The sequence below is a fragment of the Rhinatrema bivittatum genome, chromosome 1 (assembly GCF_901001135.1).
Source record: "Rhinatrema bivittatum chromosome 1, aRhiBiv1.1, whole genome shotgun sequence".
NCBI classification, from domain to species: domain Eukaryota; kingdom Metazoa; phylum Chordata; class Amphibia; order Gymnophiona; family Rhinatrematidae; genus Rhinatrema; species Rhinatrema bivittatum.
Genome location: NC_042615.1, coordinates 193990176 through 194011335, shown reverse-complemented (window position 1 = coordinate 194011335; position 21160 = coordinate 193990176). Strand labels below are relative to the sequence as shown.

Here is a 21160-nt window from a genome sequence, read left to right as displayed (position 1 = left end):
GAAGCAAAGTAAAGCCTTTGATTATCTGCGGCAAATGTTTCCATGCATAGGTGACGCCAAGATAAAAGGTGTTTTCGTTGGCCCACAAATCCGAGCTGTGATGGACAGCCAGTTTGATGGTCTTCTGCAATGTACAGAACGTGTTGCGTGGACAGCCTTCAAGAATGTCGTTTGTAACTTTCTAGGCAACTATAAGGCAGCAGACTATGTTGAACAGGTTGAAAATCTGCTTCAGGCATACAAATTGAAGATACATTTTCTTCATTCCCACTTGGACTTCTTCCCAAACAACCTTGACTAACATGGTGAAAGGTTTCATCAAGACATTGTCAAAATGGAGAAGCTGTATCAAGGCAAGTGGAACCCGTCCATGCTGGGTGAATATTGTTGGACTCTCATCCACGAAGCGTCAGGCAATGATTATAAACGAAAATCTGCGGCAAAATGTTTTTAGTTTTGTTTTCTGGTGCAAACATTGCCATTATAGCTTATGCCGCTACAGACCCGTAACAATGCTTAATGTATATTGCACTTTTCTGGCAATGGTATGTGGTATAGACATAATAAATGCATATTTGGTGTTCAGCTTGGTTAAAATCTACTTGTTTCACCGAAGGTTGTAGAGGAAACAAACTTTTCCCAGAAATTTGTTTACCAGTGTAACAGGAAAAACGTCAAAGCAATAATAGAGGGTCAAAGCAGTAAAATCAGTGGTATGAGGACACCAAAGCACTGTGAGAAGTATAAAGCAGCCACTCACCATGGCAAGAACACCCCAGACTCCAAATGAGGGGCATACAGCATTAATAAAATGTGTATGAAGTTTCTGGGCAGGGAGAAGCCAGAGGAAAAGCTGAGCAGGTGGCCTTTAGTGTTTTTGCTGTCAAATTGAACCTCAGATCTTGCAATTATATAGGGGAAAAACTAATCAAAACAAGCTAGAAGATGGTGACCTTTTCTGTCCATGAGCAGGGAGAAGCCAGAGAAAATCCTGGAAGGTGGCCTGATATAGTCTTTGTGGCTTCATTTGATGAAGAGGCTGGGTGTTCAGATGGGCAATGGCATTCCCCCCTCTGCTGTGGTATAATCCATCAAAGGCTAAATACCAGAGAAGACCAATAGAACCTTAAGGAATTTTGAAAAAAAATTCAGAGGGCATGAAAAAGATAAAGGTACATTGGGTAAGGTCTATGTAAAGCATTGAATTGGCACAGGAAGGCCAATAAACAGTAAGTATCCTAAGATAATTTGGAAAGAACTTTGAAGACAGCAGAGGCAGAAACACCCATCACCCAAAGGCACCAAGGGCAGCAGGAGCACCAGCTTTTAAAATAAACCACAGGTGTAGAGGAACACAGAAAAGATATAGAATGAGAGCTAAGGTAGGAAGAAGAATGGTATCAAAACCCCAAGGCAGCTAAAGAGGGGCAAAGTGATACTAAGAGTGTCATGAACACCCCAAGGGTCTATGAGTGGTGCAGCAAATGTAAAACATTGGATTGAGCAATAGACAGTACAGGAAGGGAATTTGGAAAGAACCTGGACGATGGAGAAGGGCAGAACTACCCAAAGGTACGAAGAGAGGTGTGAAGGATCTCTGTTTAATATTACAAACCATAGATGCAGAGCAGCACAGCAAAAAAAAGAACAAGCATCCACACCCTAAGGCTTTGTGAGGCATGCAACATATTCCAAACAGATATGAACACCCAAAGCAGCTAAATAGGATCAAAGGAAATCAACAGTATTGACATGAAAATCACAAGGCACCTACAAAGGGGCAGAAGGCAACAACAATATTGATTTGAACACTAGAAGGCACCAAAAGAGCAGCAAAGCTAGCAGCAGCAACAGTGGTATGACACACCTGAGGTATAGTGAGAGAGGGGGGCAGCAGCAGTGCCACTGCCTATAGAAAGGCTACTTTTTACAAGTATTTTATTTATTTATTTATTTAGTGATTTTTTTATATACCGCGGCACGTTAAAAACATCACCTCGGTTTACAATAAACAATAACACAGCAATAAGCTTTACATTCAACAGGAAATACAGTGTACAAAATGGTTCAATTATTAACAAGAATTTAAAACAAGTACAATAAACCAATGAACGAATGCAAAGAACAGTTCAATGTTAAATAGTAAGTCGAGTGTTAACCATGTGATCAGAGACAGTAAAGTCAATTTATAGCAGCGAGGAACATCTATACGGGTCAGCAGTGGAGGATCGTAGGAGAAGGGTTATACAGGATAGATAAATCGGAAAGTCAGGAGTAGACATGGTCAGTGAGTGTAAGCTTGCTCAAACAGCCAGGTTTGAGCAAGCTTACAAACAGTATAAGTACAAGTATGTTGTACTTATACTCATTACTCGCTGCTCTCATGCACATGCATACACCAGTGTGAAGAGTCACATGCAGAAACTGCAGTGCACACAAGCACATGCTTGTTTAAAAGCATGCCACTCTGCTGCACTGCCTGTATCTGGTATATGTGCTGTATCTGGTATATGTGCTGTTTTTCCCCTCAGATGGCACAGTTTATGGAAAAACATGAGCACCACAAGGCAGCTAAAGAGGAGCTCAGGGTATCAATAGTAGTAGCATTTGTACCACAAGTCACCTAAAGAGAAGCAAAAAATATTAACAATGGCATGAGCATCACAAGAGGTGGTGAAACAGTAGTAGTGGGATGAATGCATCATGGCACTTTGAGGAGTGAAACAGCAGTGCTGGCACTGCCTTTGGAAAGGGGTTTTGTTTTTACAAGTAATGTTAGTGTGTGTTCGTCTTTCTCTGCTCTCATACTTGCATACCAGTGTGCAGCCTGTTGCATACAAGCACACAAAGGCAGACACTGCAGTGCTCAGAAGCACAATCTTGTTCAAAAGCATGCTACTCTGCTGGACTGCAAATGCCATCCCTAGATAATGCCCTAGTAGTGGTAATTTTTTTTTTCCTCGAATTAATGGCAGTTTATGAAAAAAGCAGCCCGCCACAATAGTGGTATGACACTGCAAGGCACCTAAGAGCAACAAGCAAGAGCAACAGTGCCATGAACACCCTGAGTCTGAGTCATCAAAACATGCCACCTTCTACTGATTTTGCTTTTGCTTGCCCTTGCACCTTAGGAACATAGTTTAAAAAAAAAAAAGGCAGCAGGTAGCACCATGTACTTTCAGCTTCAACAATTTCTTGCTTGGCACTACCTGGCCCTGAGTTTCCCCCTTAGAAAAAGATCCTTTAGCTTGTGGAGAAGAGTACTGATAATATTACTAGTTCTATCAGAAATATTGGGATTTTCAGAGGTGCCTTTCTTGAAGGAGGCTAAGGTTTTCTCCCTCTGCCATTACCACAGCACTATCCTCTTCCTCCCATTGCCTTGGTATGAGGATGTTTGACAGCGACAAGGACTGTCTATTGCTTATATAAAGCGTTTTGCATTTTTACAAGGAGTTTAGTTTTTGTCTCTTTTCATTACTCTCATACATTTATTTATTTATTTAAGGCTTTTATATACCGACTTTCTTGATACAAATCAAATCAACTCTGTTTACATTGAACTAAGCAGAACAATAATCAATCAATTAACAAGTGACACTTTAGAGGAGCATAAAAGTTACATTATAACAAGGATGCCTTAACTGGGAGGAGGAAATACCTGTATGGAAAGTGTCATGCTGCAGAGAATGCAGTGCACACAACTACACGCTCTCTTGTTCAAAAGAGTGCCATGCTGCTGTACAACCAGTGCCTGCCTATAACTAAATGTGCCTTGACTTTTAGTGGACTGGTATTGTTTTTTCTCATGGTTGACATACACACAGTGGCTGAAAATGGACCTCATTGTTTCTGACAGAAGGAAAAGCACAGCTAAAGCTCACCTTATATTCTAGTCACCATTTTCTGATTTTCTCCAAGGGACAAGCAGGATGGTAGTCCTCACACAGGGGTGACATCATCAGATGGATCCCAGCATCCAGGTGGGGTCCCTCTTCAGTCTCTTCCTTTCCACAAAGCTTTGCCTTGCTGTTGTGGAGCTCACACTTCTTTTTTTTCCTGTCTTCTGCAGTTTTTGCTCTCCTGCATTGTGTAGGGACCCTTGGTTTTGTTTTTTTTTCGGGTCCTCTGTCTGCTATCTGGTAAGTCCATCGAATTTTCGCGGTTGTTCGCTCACCATCACAGCGCTCTGCATGCTTTTTGCAATGGCATAGAAGGTTTTCGCCAGTTCCCCCGGACTATATTCATCACAGACCCCCACGAGGTCTGTCCTCTGCCTGAGGACGTCCCATGATGTCCGCAATTGTGATCTCTGACCCCAGGTGACCCCCAAGGGCCTTTGGGCATTCCTTGACAAGATGGAGAAATTATTCGGACCAAAAAGATCGGCTCCTTCAACGGCTTCCGGGACCTCTACCCCGCTCAGGAAGGAGGTTCTGGTCTCGACCCCTTTGGGGTTGATCCCCACAACCATTACCCGGTCCCAAGGTGGGAGCGGGGCACCGAGCACATTCTTTATCATCCCGTTCCCAGTCGGGTTCTTTGCCATCGGTTTCCAAGCAAGGACCATGGTGACCATCGAGAAAAGTCAAGGAAACAGACATCTGCCATCGACTTCCAAACCAGACCGTGAACAGACATTGACATCTGTGCCTCCCCCAAAGAGGTCTCGGGCGGAGGAAGCGATTCTCTCAGACCCTTATAAAGCCTCTAGGCAGCCATCACCGACACCAGTGGAGGGCTCTTTGTCCCCCAGTGGGTCTGGGGATGGTCCGAAGCTGCCGCCTCAAGCCATTTTGTCCTCTGCTGCTTTTGAGGAGGATTTGGTGAGGTGCGTGCGGTTGGCAGTCGGCTGGGCCCTGCAGGGCTTTGAGCTTCCGGTTCCACCGGGACCGCCACCGCTGCAGGAGCCAACTCCACTGGTGCTTGCACGTTTGCTGGAACGGCTGGATATGCTACTCTGTGTCTTACTGGCGCAGCCAGTGCTAATACCCCAAAGCCTTTTTGGCGGCCGAAGGGAGCATCGGTGCTGCTGCCACCAGCTTCCATCCCGGTGAATGATTCCTCAGAGGAGGAAGGGCCATCGGGTTCGTTGGCATCTCATGGCCGCATGGCATTTCGCCACTCTAGCTCCCACAGGGCCATCGGGATTGGTGCTTTGTGCCCCCGATCCCCCTGACAAACCGCTAGAACCTGTCAGCGCTATTATGGCTCCGAGGCCTGCCGATGCCCTTGGTTCCCTCTTTGGGCAACAGTTGGTTGTTCGAACCCCCTGCATCCCGGAGGGAAGCAGTGGAGGGGGAGGCCCCTTATGAACCCTGGGGAAGGGGAAGCATTCATGTCCTCCAAAGAGGCATCTGAGGATTTCCCTTCAAAGTCCTCTCCCCCGGATGAGTCTCAGAAATCCTTACGGAGGTTCTTTCCTTCGTGGGTTTCGTAAAGGGCAATGGCAGACCTTGGTGCCTTTCCAACTCTTAACGGAGTAAGGCACTAGGCACAAGATGCTCGAGATTCTGCAATTTCTGGATGCCTTGAAAGAGGTAGTGGTAGTACCGGTCCATGACATCTTCAAGGAGCTGGTAGCCCGCCTCTGGGAGCACCCCATCTCCATGCCACCGGTGAACCACAAGATGGATGCTGTTTACCTGGTCCAACCTACCACTGGTTTCGAGTGCCTACAGCTCCCTCATCAGTCAGTTGTAATAGAATCAGATTTGAAGAAGGCAAAGAGGCTTCGCATTCATGCCTCAGCCTGCCCCCCCCTCCCCCCCCGGGTTGGGAGCATAGAGCTCTTGGAATTCCTTGGATGCCGGGTATTACAGGGCACAGTGTTCTGCCGGGATTGCTTGTTTCCAATTATATATGGGTCAGTTCCCGGAACCTGTGGAAATAGACCCTTGAGTTTAGTGAATGCCCATAAGGTAGTGCAGCAGGGCCTTGAGTGTGAAAAGCATGATGTCTGTTCTGCCTATGACGACTTTGAGACTGCTATGAGAACCGCAGCAGTGGGCATCGAGGCTACATGGATGGTGTGGCTGCGTGCTCAGATCTGCGCCCTGAAGTCCAGGACTATCTGGCTGATTTGGCATGTACGAGCGAAAATCTTTTTGGGGACAGAATTAAGGAGGCAATAGGCAACTGAAGGGCTATCATGAGACCCTTCAGCAATTGTTAGCTAGTACCTCTGATAGCCAACCGCCCAAAAACCACTTCGGCAATACCAGAGGTGGCCTTTTTAACAGCCACGCATCTACTATCCACTGGCACAGACGACCAGACCTCAACGGCTTCTACCCAGGACGAAGTCAAGACAACCTGAGACACCCTGACCAACCCCAGTTCTGCCACAGAGCCCACCACAGGGTTTTGACTGGCAGCCAGAGAGCATGAGCCAGCCCTCTTTGCATGGTGTCAACTCCCCGGTCGGGGGTCTGCTCCAGCTGTTTGCAGATCAATGGACCTCGATTACATTGGACCTCTGGGTTCTTTCCATCGTGCTTCAGGGCTACAGGTTGCATTTCCAACAAGTTCCACCCCGCTCACCTCCATGTCTTCAGTGGAGAGTAGCAGGGAACTTACAGATACTTCGGGTAGAGCTATCCACCCTCGTACTGGCTTGAGCGGTCAAATCCATTCCACCTAGTCAGCAGGGTGAGGGATTCTACTCCAGGTATTTCCTGATTCCCAAGAAAATGGGTGGCCTTCGGCCCATTCAAGACCTGTGGGCCTTGAACAGTTTTCTATTAAAGGAAAAGTTTAAAATGGTCTCATTGGACACCTTGATTCCCCTTCTCAAAGTAGGAGACTGGCTCTGCTCCCTTGATCTAAAAGACACGTATGCCCATATCCCCATCTCTCAGGCGGATCGGCAGTACCTGCAATTCCTAGTAGACTGTAATTACTATCAGTATCGGGTGCTACCCTTTGGCCTTGCGTCCACATCCCGTGTTTCACCAAGTCTCTGACAGTGGTTAGAGCCTATCTTCCGATGCGAGGGATTCATGTTTACTTGTACCTCTGATTGGCTTATCGACTCCAGACCAGGGGCCCAGAGTGCCCTGCGAATCATAGTCAGAGTCTTAGAATCTCTGGGGTTTCTGATTAACTATCCGAAACATAGAAACCTAGAAGTGACTGCAGAAGAAGACCAAACGGCCCATCCAGTCTGCCCAGCAAGCTTTCACACCTATTTGTTTTCATAATCTGTTACTCTGACCGCTGAGGTCAGGGCCCTTATTGGTAACTTTTTGGTTCCAATTCCCTTCCACCCCCACCATCTATGCAGACAGCAGTGCTGGAGCTGCATCTAAGTGAAGTATCTAGCTAATTGGTTTGGGGTAGTAACCGCCGTAATAAGCAAGCTACTCCCGTTTGTTTACCCTGCATGTGCAATTCAGCCATTGTTGGTTGTCTGAATAAAAATCCTCTTTACTTAATTCCCTCTGTTGCTGAAGCAGTGAGCTGCGCTGGATACTTATTCCAAGTCAAGTATCATGCTTAATTGATTCGGGGTAGTAGCTACCGTAACAAGCAAGCTACTCCTATGCTTATCTGTTTACCCAGACTATGTAATTCATTGCTTGTTGGTTGATGCTGAATATAAATCATCTTTTCTTCATTTTCCCTGCCGTTGAAGGAGAGAGCTATGCTGGATGTGCATTGAAAGTGAAGCATCAGGCTTATTTGATTTGGGTTAGTAACCGCCGTAACAAGCAAGCTACTCCCCTGCTTTTTTGTGGATGCAAATCCTTTTTTCCACATTTCCTCTTGCCGTTGAAGCATAGAACAATATTGGAGTTGCATTAACTGTGTGTATGTTTATTGAATAAGGATATTAATCTCCAGGTAGTAGCCGTCATTCCCACAAGCAAGCCACCCCTTGCCTCTTCTCTTCATTCACATCCTCTAGACTTTATGGATCCACAGTGTTTATCCCATGCCCCTTTGAAATCCTTCACAGTTTTGGTCTTCACCACTTCCTCCGGAAGGGCATTCCAGGCATCCACCACCCTCTCCGTGAAGAAATACTTCCTGACATTGGTTCTGAGTCTTCCTCCCTGGAGTTTTAAATCATGACCCCTGGTTCTGCAGATTTTTTTTGCAACGGAAAAGGTTTGAAAATCAAGACTGCATCTCCAACCATCCTTGCAACTGGACTTCATTGGGGCTTGGCTGAACACTGTCCAGGCGAAGGTTTTTCTGCCTCAGCACAGGGCAGAGACCCTCGTGGCTCTCACTCGAGAAGTCTCCGATTGCTCCCATGTCTCAGCCCACCAGTTTCTCCAATTACTGGGCCACATGGCAACGACTATGCATATCATTCCGTTTGCTTGACTGAACATGTGCAAAGTGCAATGGTTGTTGCATTCCCAGTGGTGTCAGGCTACCCAAGAGCTACGTGCTCGAGTCCTAATCACCAGGCTCCTGCACTAGTCCCTAGGGTGGTGGGCATCCAGATTTGAGGGGGGGTTGCCCACCCCCCTAGGGTGGGGGCAACCCCCACCCTAGGGTGGTGGGCCAAGTTACCCCCACCGCAGTCGTGTCTCGGATGGGATGGGGAGCACATGTTATGGGCCTCCACACCCAGGGGTTTTGGTCTTCATAGGAATCACAATCCCAGATCAAATTTTTGGAGTTGCAAGTGATTCGGTACACCCTACAGGTGTTCAGAGAACACTCCTGAACAAGGTTGTCCTTGTTCAGACAGACAGTCCGGTAGCTAAGAGATGTCCGGACAAACAGGAGGAACGAGGTCCTTCATCCTCTGTCAGGAAACAGTCCATGTCTGGTCATGGGCCATCGACAATGACATCCTCCTCAGGGCGTTGTACCTCCCAAGGGTGGACAATGCTCTGGTGGACTCCTTGAGCCGTGTCTTCTGACTTCACGAGTGGTCCCTCACTCAATAGGCAGTGAACCGGATCTTTCGCTTGCAGGGTCCCCGGACATAGACCTCATTGCTTCCTTGGAGAACAGGAAGGTGGACCGCTTCTGCTTCCTAGGCCGGAGGAGCAGCGGATCGATGGCGGATGCCTTTTTGATTCACTGGGGAACTGGGCTTTTATATTTATTATTTTTTATTTAAAGAATTTTTATATACCGGGGCACGTAAAATAACATCACCTCGGTTCACAGTGTAACATAACATAGCAACAAGCTTTACAATGATTATAAATAATGGTTCACAGTATAACATGACATAGTAACAAGCTTTACAATAGGTTACAGGCTGGAAGAGATTAATCTATAAGGGAAGGTAGATTTGGTATGTGGGATAACCTAATGTTTTTGATACATCGACTACTCAAAGAAGTCTGATTATTAACTATATACAAGTGAGGAAGGAGTCAAGGATTAACTAATAACATGGGAAAAAGAATATAAATAGTAAAAGGTTGGGGTAAGGAAGGGGGTGGCGGGGAGGTGGGTGTGGGCTGTAGGGAATGGGGGAGTAGGAAGAGGGGGGATGAGAAGGAGGGTAGGTGCGGTAAGAGTATTAGTACGTTTCAATCAGGCAGGGATATGAGTTCTAGTGTATACACTTATCCTTCCCTTCCTCTCATCTCAAAAACGCTCCAGAAGCTTCAGCAGGACCAGAGCACCATGATCCTGATCACTCCCTTTTGGCCACGCCAGGTTTTGTTTCCGACCCTATGGGACCTGGCCTTGCGCCCTCTGATCCAGTTGTGAATGGCTTTGGACTCAATCTCTCAGGACTAGGGCAGGCTCCATCACCCCAACCTCCAAGCCCTGGCTCTCACGGCTTGGATGTTGACCGGGTGACTGTACAGGCCCTGGGCCTTTCGGAACGGGTATCGTGAGTTCTACAGGAGTCCAGAAAAGCTTCCACCAGGAAATCTTACAATCTGAAGTGGAAGCAGTTTTTGGCTTAAGAACATAAGAAAATGCCATACTGGGTCAGACCAAGGGTCCATCAAGCCCAGCATCCTGTTTCTAACAGTGGCCAATCCAGGCCATAAGAACCTGGCAAGTACCCAAAAACTAAGTCTATTCCATGTAACCATTGCTAATGGCAGTGTCTATTCTCTAAGTGAACTTAATAGCAGGTAATGGACTTCTCCTCCAAGAACTTATCCAATCCTTTTTTAAACACAGCTATACTAACTGCACGAACCACATTCTCTGGCAACAAATTCCAGAGTTTAATTGTGCGTTGAGTAAAAAAGAACTTTCTCAGATTAGTTTTAAATGTGCCCCATGCTAACTTCATGGAGTGTCCCCTAGTCCTTCTACTATCCGAAAGAGTAAATAACCGATTCACATCTACCCGTTCTAGACCTCTCATGATTTTAAACACCTCTATCATATCCCCCCTCAGTCGTCTCTTCTCCAAGCTGAAAAGTCCTAACCTCTTTAGTCTTTCCTCATAGGGGAGTTGTTCCATTCCCCTTATCATTTTGGTAGCCCTTCTCTGTACCTTCTCCATCGCAATTATATCTTTTTTGAGATGCGGCGACCAGAATTGTACACAGTATTCAAGGTGCGGTCTCACCATGGAGCGATACAGAGGCATTATGACATTTTCCGTTTTATTCATCATTCCTTTTCTAATAATTCCCAACATTCTGTTTGCTTTTTTGACTGCCGCAGCACACTGAACCGACGATTTCAATGTGTTATCCACTATGACACCTAGATCTCTTTCTTGGGTTGTAGCACCTAATATGGAACCCAACATCGTGTAATTATAGCATGGGTTATTTTTCCCTATATGCATCACCTTGCACTTATCCACATTAAATTTCATCTGCCATTTGGATGCCCAATTTTCCAGTCTCACAAGGTCTTCCTGCAATTTATCACAATCTGCTTGTGATTTAACTACTCTGCACAATTTTGTGTCATCTGCAAATTTGATTATCTCACTCGTCGTATTTCTTTCCAGATCATTTATAAATATATTGAACAGTAAGGGTCCTAATACAGATCCCTGAGGCACTCCACTGTCCACTCCCTTCCACTGAGAAAATTGCCCATTTAATCCTACTCTCTGTTTCCTGTCTTTTAGCCAGTTTGCAATCCACGAAAGGACATCGCCACCTATCCCATGACTCTTTACTTTTCCTAGAAGCCTCTCATGAGGAACTTTGTCAAACGCCTTCTGAAAATCCAAGTATACTATATCTACCGGTTCACCTTTATCCACATGTTTATTAACTCCTTCAAAAAAGTGAAGCAGATTTGTGAGGCAAGACTTGCCCTGGGTAAAGCCATGCTGACTTTGTTCCATTAAACCATGTCTTTCTATATGTTCTGTGATTTTGATGTTTAGAACACTTTCCACTATTTTTCCTGGCACTGAAGTCAGGCTAACCGGTCTGTAGTTTCCCGGATCGCCCCTGGAGCCCTTTTTAAATATTGGGGTTACATTTGCTATCCTCCAGTCTTCAGGTACAATGGATGATTTTAATGATAAGTTACAAATTTTTACTAATAGGTCTGAAATTTCATTTTTTAGTTCCTTCAGAACTCTGGGGTGTATACCATCCGGTCCAGGTGATTTACTACTCTTCAGTTTGTCAATCAGGCCTACCACATCTTCTAGGTTCACCGTGATTTGATTCAGTCCATCTGAATCATTACCCATGAAAACCTTCTCCATTACGGGTACCTCCCCAACATCCTCTTCAGTAAACACCGAAGCAAAGAAATCATTTAATCTTTCCGCGATGGCCTTATCTTCTCTAAGTGCCCCTTTAACCCCTCGATCATCTAACGGTCCAACTGACTCCCTCACAGGCTTTCTGCTTCGGATATATTTAAAAAAGTTTTTACTGTGAGTTTTTGCCTCTACAGCCAACTTCTTTTCAAATTCTCTCTTAGCCTGTCTTATCAATGTCTTACATTTAACTTGCCAATGTTTATGCTTTATCCTATTTTCTTCTGTTGGCTTGGTGCGGGGGTTGTGCTTTATGCTTTATCCTATTTTCTTTATCCTATTTTCTTCTGTTGGCTTGGTGCGGGGGTTGTGGTCTGGATCCCTTCTCTTGTTCCCCACCACTGCTGTTAGACTACCAGTTCCTCTCCAAATCTGGTCTGCAGACCACGTTGGTGAGGGTTCACCTGAGTGCCATTGGGGCATACCATCAGGGTATGGATGGTACCACAATCTCTTCCCATCCACTTGTGGGGCAGTTCATGAGGGGCTTATTACAACTTAAGTCCTCCACTCGCCCACCAGTGGTTTCCTGGGATCTCAGCATTGTCCTGTCGCAACTCATGAAGTCTCCGTTTGAACCATTGCTATCCTGCGACCTGAAGTACCTTTCCTGGAAGGTGATTTTCTTGGTCACAATTACATCAGCTAGCAGATTCAGTGAACTGCAAGCTCTGGTGTTGTACCCATCTTATTCAAAATTTTGTCATGACAAGGTGGTTCTGCAGATGCATCTGAAGTTCCTTCCCAAGGAGGTCTCGCAATTCCATCTCAATCAGTCCATTATGTTGCCTTCTTTTTTCCCAAGGCCACACGCTCACCAGGGTGAGGGGGCTCTTTACACTCTGGATTGTAAGAGGGTGCTAGCCTTTTACTTGGAACGGATGGTGCCTCAGCGCCTATCCACTCAACTTTTGTCTCCTTTGACAAAAACAAATTAGGGGTCGCTGTCTCTAAGCAGACCGTATCCCATTGGCTTGCAGACTGTATTGCCTTCTGCTACGCACAGACAGCCTAACAGCTTGACGGTCATGTCAAGGCTCACTCAGTATGGGCCATGTCAGTTTCGGTGGCTCACTTGCGTACAGTCCCCATTCATGAGATTTGCAGAGCGGCGACATGGAGTTCCCTCCACACATTCACTGCACATTATTGCCTGGACAAAGATGGCTAGCGGGACAGTTGTTTCGGGCAGACTGTCCTCCATAATCTTTCAGCTATAAAAACCCAACTCTCCCTCGGTGGGCCCTGTCCTTGTGTGCAGGCCTGCTCCTCTGGTTAGCTGTAGTTGTTGTGCACGTTAGCACCTTTTCTCTGCTGCACATACTCTGGTGCTTCTTAATCACCTATGTGGGAGGACTACCATTCTGCTTGTCCTTGGAGAAAGCAGAATTGCTTACCCTTAACAGGTGTTCTCCAAGGGCAACAGGATGTTAGACCTCACAAAACCCGCCCACCACCCCGCAGAGTTGGTTTTCTCTCTGTTTATTTTAATTTTTTGTGAACTGTTATAAGACTGAAGAGAGACCCCACGTGGACGTATGTTTAGAGGCATGCTGGGCATGCTCAGTGTGCCACAGTTTCTAGAAACTTTGACAAAAGTTTTCTGTGCCGGGCTCCAACTGATGATGCCACCCATGTGTGAAGACTAACGTACTGCTGTCCTTGGAGAACACCTGTTACAGGTAAGCAACTCTGCTTTCTCTTCAGCTTTCACAGCTCATAATCCTACTTTCTCTCACCCAGCTGTCAGTGACAGAATGAACTGAAAATGGTGCCTGCCTTTTCTGATTTACTTTTTCAGGTTGAAAAAGATGTTGCTATCAAATCATACAGATGCCAGCTAGGATAGACTAGTTAAAAAAAAACACCTTAACTTTGTTTGGTTCTGCTTTCAGATTTGTGCCTTCTCTATGGCTCTGGCTCCTGATAGTCTGGAGTCCATTGTGACATAACTGGTTGCTAAGCAATGTGCTTGTTTTGACAAGAAAGAAACCTTTGCTGTTGCTTATCCCATAGACTTTAAATGGAAGGGAAATTGAATGAAAAAGTTTTGATTTTTGGGGTATTGGCCATTTATATTAATTTTTCAAATAAATAGGCCTGATTGTTGAATTTATATTCTTTTAAAATGAATACATAGTCATACAGAAAGTTTCCTTTTCTAGGCTTTGTAACAAAACTCTCGAAGTGGATTAGACCAGTTTAAATATAAAAGGCAAACTTCCTTAGCATTTGGGTAGGTCAGTCCCAATAAGTGAGTTATGCACCTCTGCCAGCAGATGAAGAAGCAAAAGTTGACTTCACGGCTAGATTGTCCCGCCCCAACATCAGTCCGCCAGTATTCTTAAGTCTCCTGCGGATGGTGGACATGCATTTCTCCCAGTATAAGCAGGATGGTAGTCCTCCCATGTGGGGGATGTCACTGGACGAAGCCCTATCATGGAAAACTTTTCTGTCAGTTTCTAGAACTTTTGACTGGCACATTGAGCATGCCCAGCATGCCATAATCCCTGTAGCCACACGGGTCTCCCTTCAGTCTTTTTTTCCTCGCTGAAGTTTGCCTCGTGGTTAGGAACTCTATGAGAACTTTCTCACACAATTTTCCTCATGGAAAAAAACTTGAAGATTACTTCATTAAAAACTTCCCTCATAGGGGTCTCCCATCGTGATATTGTTTTTCATTGCTCGGTGAGTAAAGTTCACTGACTGTTGATTCCCGCTCCCACCTTTTTTCGGTGTCCGCAGGCCATCGACCGTTTTTGGGTCTCAACCTCTGCCATCATGGCAACTGGTTTCCGAAAATGTCCAGAATACCCCCGTACCATGTCGATTACCTACCCACATGATGTCTGTGTGCTGTGCCTCGGCTCATCACACGACATTTCTCACTACCCAAGTTGTGCCCAGAATACTCCGAAGGGTAGGCGGGCTCGCCTCGACAAGATGGACACCCTGTTTAAAATCAAGCTGACTCCATCGACGTCCACCCAATCGTCACCGGCAGGACCATTGAAGAAATTAGTCATCTAACCTTGCCGGGAGCACCAGGGCAGCGGTGACTGTCACAGACTCAGTCTAAGGCATCTGTATCGTCTTCCTCTGTGCTGGAGAAAGACCGGACCAAGCACTGACACAGTCACAGAAGCAAGTCTACTCCCTGTGCCGACACTGCATCGGCCTTGGTGGCTATTGAGCCTATTGCGAAGAGGACATGGGTAGAGGAGCCCTTAACCCCTCTCCACCCGAGAAACCAAGGCGATCCCCACCGATATCTGTGCTGGATACTGAGCCCCCACAGGTCCCTGTGGAGGTGCCGGTAGCGCCTAGCCTGCCTCCCCCTATAGCTGCAATATCTACACCAGCTTTCAGGAAGGAACTGGACAGCTTCATCTGCCAGGCAGTGCTCGATGGTCTCAGAGACTTACAGCCATCGATGCCGGCCCCCATACCGGCAGACACCAGAGCCATCGATATTTGCACCGTCGCTGACCAGACGATACACTCATCGTGCCCTTCCAACACAACCCGGGCACACCGATTGCCAAAGCAACCCGCAAAGCCTCTGAAAGCCCAGATTTCCATTCCGGGGTCCTCAGACAATGAAGGCACGGACTCCAGTCCCCTTTCACCGATGCCGGAACCAATGCCTGGTCCATCAGGGCTCTCAGGACTGAGAGGCCCTAGTTTTCCCTTGATGCATTCGGTGCCGCTGAAACCCACATCGGTGCCACCACATCTTCCATCGAGGCCATCGAAGGATCCATCGATGCCAACACGTCCTACAGTACCAACGTTCTTCCCTCCTTCAGGATCTCGACTAGAGACCTTTTCTGACACATGGGAAGAGGTTGACACAGACACATCCACGAAGAATATCTTATCAGAATCATCTCCTCCAGAAGAAAGGAGAAAATCTCCCCCAGAAGATTTCTCCTTTGCCAATTTTGTTAGGGAGATGGCAGAGACAATCCCCTTTGATCTGATTACAGAGGAAGACACATGCCATAAAACATTGGAAGTTCTCCAATTTGGTGATGTTCCAAAAGAAGTCATGGCTATCCCTGTACATGAAGTGCTAGTGGATCTCCAACATCATCTCTGGGAGCATCCTTGTGCTGTCCAGCCAGTAAATAAGGACAGGTGCAACTTATCTGGTCCAACATATGATGGAGTATGTTCTCTATTCATTGGATCTTTACAATGACAGTGCACATTATGCACTCACAAAATTCAAGAAACAATTCCTGTATGATGAAATTGAAGCTGAGGTAAGGTATGACATCTGAAAAAATAACCTTCTTGAGAGAGCATTTCTTGTGGTTTATTATGGTTGGTAAAGGAGAAGTACATTACCTGCTATTAATTAACTTGACTTAGAAAATAGCCACTGCTATTATTAGCAACAGTAGCATAGGATAGACTTACTTTTTGGGTACTTGCCAGGTTCTTATGGCCTGGATCGGCCACTGTTGGAAACAGGATGCTGGGCTTGATGGACCCTTGGTCTGACCCAGTATGGCATGTTCTTATGCTCTTATGGATTCCAAAAACCACAACTACCACATCAGTTGGTGGTAGTTGAGTCTGCACAAAAGAAGGCCAGAAGACTGTGACCACACTCTTCAACACCTCCTGGCAAAGGCCAAAAATTCCTTGATATATTGGGTTGCACGATATTTCAGGGTTCTATGCTAGTGTCACGAATAGCTGCATTCCAATTGTACATGACACAGTATCAAAGGAATCTCTGGAAGCAGGTTCAGGGAATAGCAGACTCTCTTCCCCAACAGCAAGATAGTCTCAATGCCATACTACAGAAAGGCCTTGAGGCTGGGAAACATGAGGTTCGTGCTGCTTACGACTCCTTTGAAACAGCTTCTCACAGGTCGGTGACGGGAATCAGCGCCAGGAGGTGGGCCTGGCTAAAAGCATCTGACTTGAGACCTGAAGTCTAAGACAAACTTGCTGATTTGCCATCTCCTGAAATTTGCTGAGTGGCGACATGGTCTTTGCACACTTTCTGCAAGCATTACTGCTTCAATGTTAGGGCTAGGGAAGACGTTGCTTTTGCGCAACTGTTTTTGACTGGGCTGCTGGCAGCCTCCTGCTGTTTTCAGGATTAGCTTTGGTTCACCCCACTCTTTGGTATTGACCTACCCAAATGCTTAGGAATGAGAAATGTATTATTTATCTGATAATTTCCTTTCCTTTAGTGAAGGATAGGCCAATCTCAGACCCGTTCTCGGCTGCCGGAGTTGGATTTTGTGGTTAGTTTTCTTTGAGCGAGCAATGCAGAGTAATATTCCTGCTCTTTGTTGATAACTGGTAAGTGGCTTCTCCAGCCTGTAGTTTGCTAGGTATATGCCTTTTTATGGCTGAGCTGAGTGGTCCTGTTGGTTGAGAAACATGAATGGTTGTTGCTAATGTTCCAGTTTAATCAGGTTTGTCCACAGTTTCTTTTCCAGAAAATACTGGCAGGCTGATGTCAGGGCAGGACTATTATAGCCGTGATGTCAGCTTTTGCTCAGTCTCCATCTGCTGACAGAGGTGCATAACCCACTTATTGGGATTGACCTACCTTTCACTAAAGGAAAGGAAATTATCAGGTATGTAGCAATTTCTCCTTTTGCAATAAATGTTTCACAAACTGAGTAAAATGAAAAGATTTATCCTGTTATCCAAGTGTTTCATTAAATAAAAGCAGTACTTTTTCCGTTCATTTAGGAAGCGTCTGTTAGCAGTTATTCAAGAGACTCTTGTCCTTCCTAATACTTCAACATCCCATATATCTTCGCTTACAGAGAGATTGCTCCATATTCTCAGGGATGATGACAGACGAATACAAATTGTAAGTAATATGTAGCCTGTTAGGTTTTGGCTTGTATATCTTACAACTTACTGACAAACTCCACAACTATAAGGTGTTCTGAAGCTTATTTCTGGTTTCATTACATCATCTCCATTTGCTGTCACTGACCATGCTATTCAAAGCTACAACTTCGCAGAATTGCTTACTTGTGATCTGTGATAGCGAGACCTGCTAAAACCTACCCTTTTCATTCAGCAAACTAGATTTGAATTTGTTTGATTACTTGCCTTTCCAAATCTGATTTCAAGGTGAGTTTGAAAGTAGGTATTTCTCTTCCTCAGAAGGCTTAAGAATCTAAATGCTTCATTCAGTAAGTTGCATTAGTTCATTTTTCTTACGGTTTTTTTGTGCGAAAAATGCCTAACGCTGGGATAATGTGAGGTATTTCAAATGCCTCGCATTATCTGAGTCCCAGCATAGTATATATTTAAATGAGCTCATCACTACCCAAAACTATGCTAATCAAATACTATGGCTTGCCAAATGGACTAATGCAACTTACTGAATGAAGCATTTAGATTCTTAATCAAGTAATGAAATTTTTGGCAAGAAATACCTCGCATTATCCCAAAAATTTCACAAGTCGAATTATTTGACTGGAAATTAGCTACTATTCAGGAGGCTTAGCCTTAAAGGGGCCAGAATCTAGGGGTTCTCTGGGCCCTCACTGCACCACCGATGCAGATTCTAAAGTAAGTGGGGGAATCCAGGAGGTGGGGATCGGGAAGTCATTAGACCCTAGGGAGCTTTATTTGTGTGTGGTGGTGGTGGGGGGGGGGGGGGTTTGGGCATGGCCCTGGTAGTCCAGTGTACTGTTTGTTTTTGAAAAAAAGGGTGGTCTCAAGGGGGGTCCTGGGTTTTGGGGACTTTTTTGCAGTGAAGGGGTGGGGTGGAGCTTATGCCTTTATTGCTGAAGGTTTGTCTTGTTTCCTTTTAACAAACTACAGGCTACCTGAAGGACAGTGGTGGGGGGGCAGCGGGTCATGAAGTCTAAGCAAACCCCCCTGGGGTTTTTACAACTCGTGGGGGGGGGGGGAGCTGTTTGTGTTAAGCAAAGGCATCCCCACAGTTTTGGGGCAGCTATCACATGGGGTTGAGGGGCCTTCACTGCTGCAGTATTTTTCCCCATGGGAAAGTGCTGTGGGCCAATTTGTTTTCCCACGGGGAAAAATACCATGAGATTCACAAAGCTGCAAGGTCATTTTCAATGACTTTGTGAGTCTTGTAGTATTTTTTCCTTCATGGCTTAGTGAATGATCCCCTAAATTTGTGTCTGTCAATGAAGGTTGAAGTGATTTGCCCAAGATCAGAAGGACCATCAATGGGAAAAGTAGAATTTGAATTCTGGATTCCCTGGTCCTCAGCCCATTGATACTTCCATTTGTTTCAAGCTTTTATTTTTTTAGCATTAAGTCAATTTTTTGAGAGATTTTTGAAGATCTGGATTAAGTATGGTAGTTGATGCACTTTTCAGGGATTTTTCAGTATGTAGTATATTTATTTTATTTAAAATCTTTTCTATACCGTCACTAAGTTATATACCATCGCAGTGGTTTACATGTAGGCACATAGATTAGGATGGGTGAATGCGTACTATCGTACATTCTAACAGGTGCCAAAAAGGTTGGGTTACATTTTATCATAAACACAAAAGAGCTTCGCTTGTTTAGTGATGTAGGTCCTGACCATGTGTACCTGTAAGGTACTATTCACAGGTAAAATTCACATCCTTTAAGTTTTACTACTACGTTAGTTGTGAAATAGTTATTCAAAATATTATCCAGCACATTTTAGGAATAGTGCTGTTTAGAATAACATTAGAAACTTATCAATGAAAGATGAGAAGAAAGTCTTGGAATATTAAAGATGCCTTTTGTAGATAGAATGAAGGTTTGCATCACCTGATCGTAGATTGATTAGAGAAAATAAAACTCAAATAGTAAAATATGGTAAAGAAAAATATTTTGGTAGATGAGACATTTGAACATTTTTTAATGTGTCATTGGCAGCACAGTTGCTTTTAATTATCATTTAGTGTTAGCAGTCTGGAAAAAAATCTTGTGACAAGTGGCTTATCTTAGACAGCGCACCCTATGCTCTCATTTCCTACAAAGTGTAAAAAGAAAATTGAAAACTGCTTTGAAAATGTTTAATTTGCAAAGTCACATTTCCTAGCATGTGGATAGATGGATTCAGGTCCAGTGGATTATGCACCTCTACCAGCAAATGGAGCAAACTGACATCACAGTATATATAGTCCTGCAGTGACATCAGCCTGCCAGTATTCTCCGTCTCCAGCAGATGGTGAACTTTTTCCAAGATTGGCGTTGGCGGCAGAACTGAAAGAGGATGAAAGAGACATCTGGTGACCCAAAAGGTGATTTCCCTTTTACAGGAGCTTGGTTGTGTGGTGAGCCTAGCCAAGATCAGTCTTCAGCCATCTCAGTTGCTGGAGTATCTGGGTGTATGATTCGACATGATGCAGGGCAAAGTATTTCTGCCAGAAGCTTGTATTCAAAAGTTGCTTTCTCAGGTGTGTCTTTTGGCGAGCACTATACGCCCAACAGTGTGGTCCTATCTACAAGTACTCGGATTGATGGCAGCAACCCTGGAAGTGGTGCTGTGGGTGATGGCGCATAAGCATCCACTTCAGCGCTCCCTGCTGTCTCCTTGGAACCCGCAGCCTAAAGGACTGTTCGATTCGGTTCGACCTGCCAATGGAATTCTGCTCTTACCTCCAGTGGTGGTTGCAAGTGGATCATCTGAGAAAGGGAGTTTCTCCCAGGACAAGCAGGATGGTAGTCCTCGCAAATGGATGACATCATCAGATGGAGCCTGGCATGCCACTAACCTCACAGCCACGCGGGGTCCCCATTTAGTCTTCTTTTTTTTCTGCGGTGCTGTTGCCTCACGGTTTCAGGAGCTCTTTAGTATTTTTTCCCTTCATGGTAGAAATTCACTGTTTTTATCAGTTTTTCCCTGCCATTGGAGTCCCTCGTGAATCAGTTCTCCCGGTGTTTGGTAGGTACATTTTTCGCATTGTTGCGGTTGGTTCCCAAGCGTCTACCTCCTGGTGGCTGCTGGCCACCGACACGTACCGTCTTTTTTTCAATGGCGACCGGTTTTCGGACGTGCCCCTAGTGTCCACGGACTGTGTCCATTACGGACCTGCACGACGTTTGCGTCCTCTGCCTGGGGCCTTCCCATGACTCCCAGTGCTATGCTCAGATGACCCCCCCCCCCCCAAAGGCCGGCATGCCCGCCTGGACAAGAAGGAGCACTTGTTTGGTTCCAAACAATCGGCTCCGTCGAGTCATTGGGATCGATCTGACTCGGGGCCTTCTCCCTCAGCACCCTGCTGTGATGATCAAGGTACAGGGGATCTCCCATCACCGACATCGGGCCACTCCAAGACCGGGTCATCTTCCTCTGCTCCGGTGAAGAACCAGATGACCATCCATCTGTGAGGATTAACATCCTGCTGTTCTGGGAGAACACCTGTTACAGGTAAGCAACTCTGCTTTCCCTGACATTGCTGTACTGATTGGAAGTCATGACAGATGCACACCTCCAAGGTTGGGGAGCTCACTGTCAGGAACTAACAGCGCAAG

General features: G+C 45.6%; 1 protein-coding gene across 2 annotated transcripts in view; it reads left to right on the top strand.

Moving 5' to 3' along the window:
• NCAPG (non-SMC condensin I complex subunit G) overlaps positions 1 to 21160 on the top strand; it is a 455902-nt gene that overhangs the window by 135145 nt on the left and 299597 nt on the right. For both annotated transcript variants that reach the window (XM_029590425.1, XM_029590416.1), the window contains exon 10: positions 17405 to 17528. In XM_029590425.1, coding sequence (XP_029446285.1) covers positions 17405 to 17528 — 124 coding nt within the window. The remainder of the gene's footprint in view (positions 1 to 17404; positions 17529 to 21160) is intronic.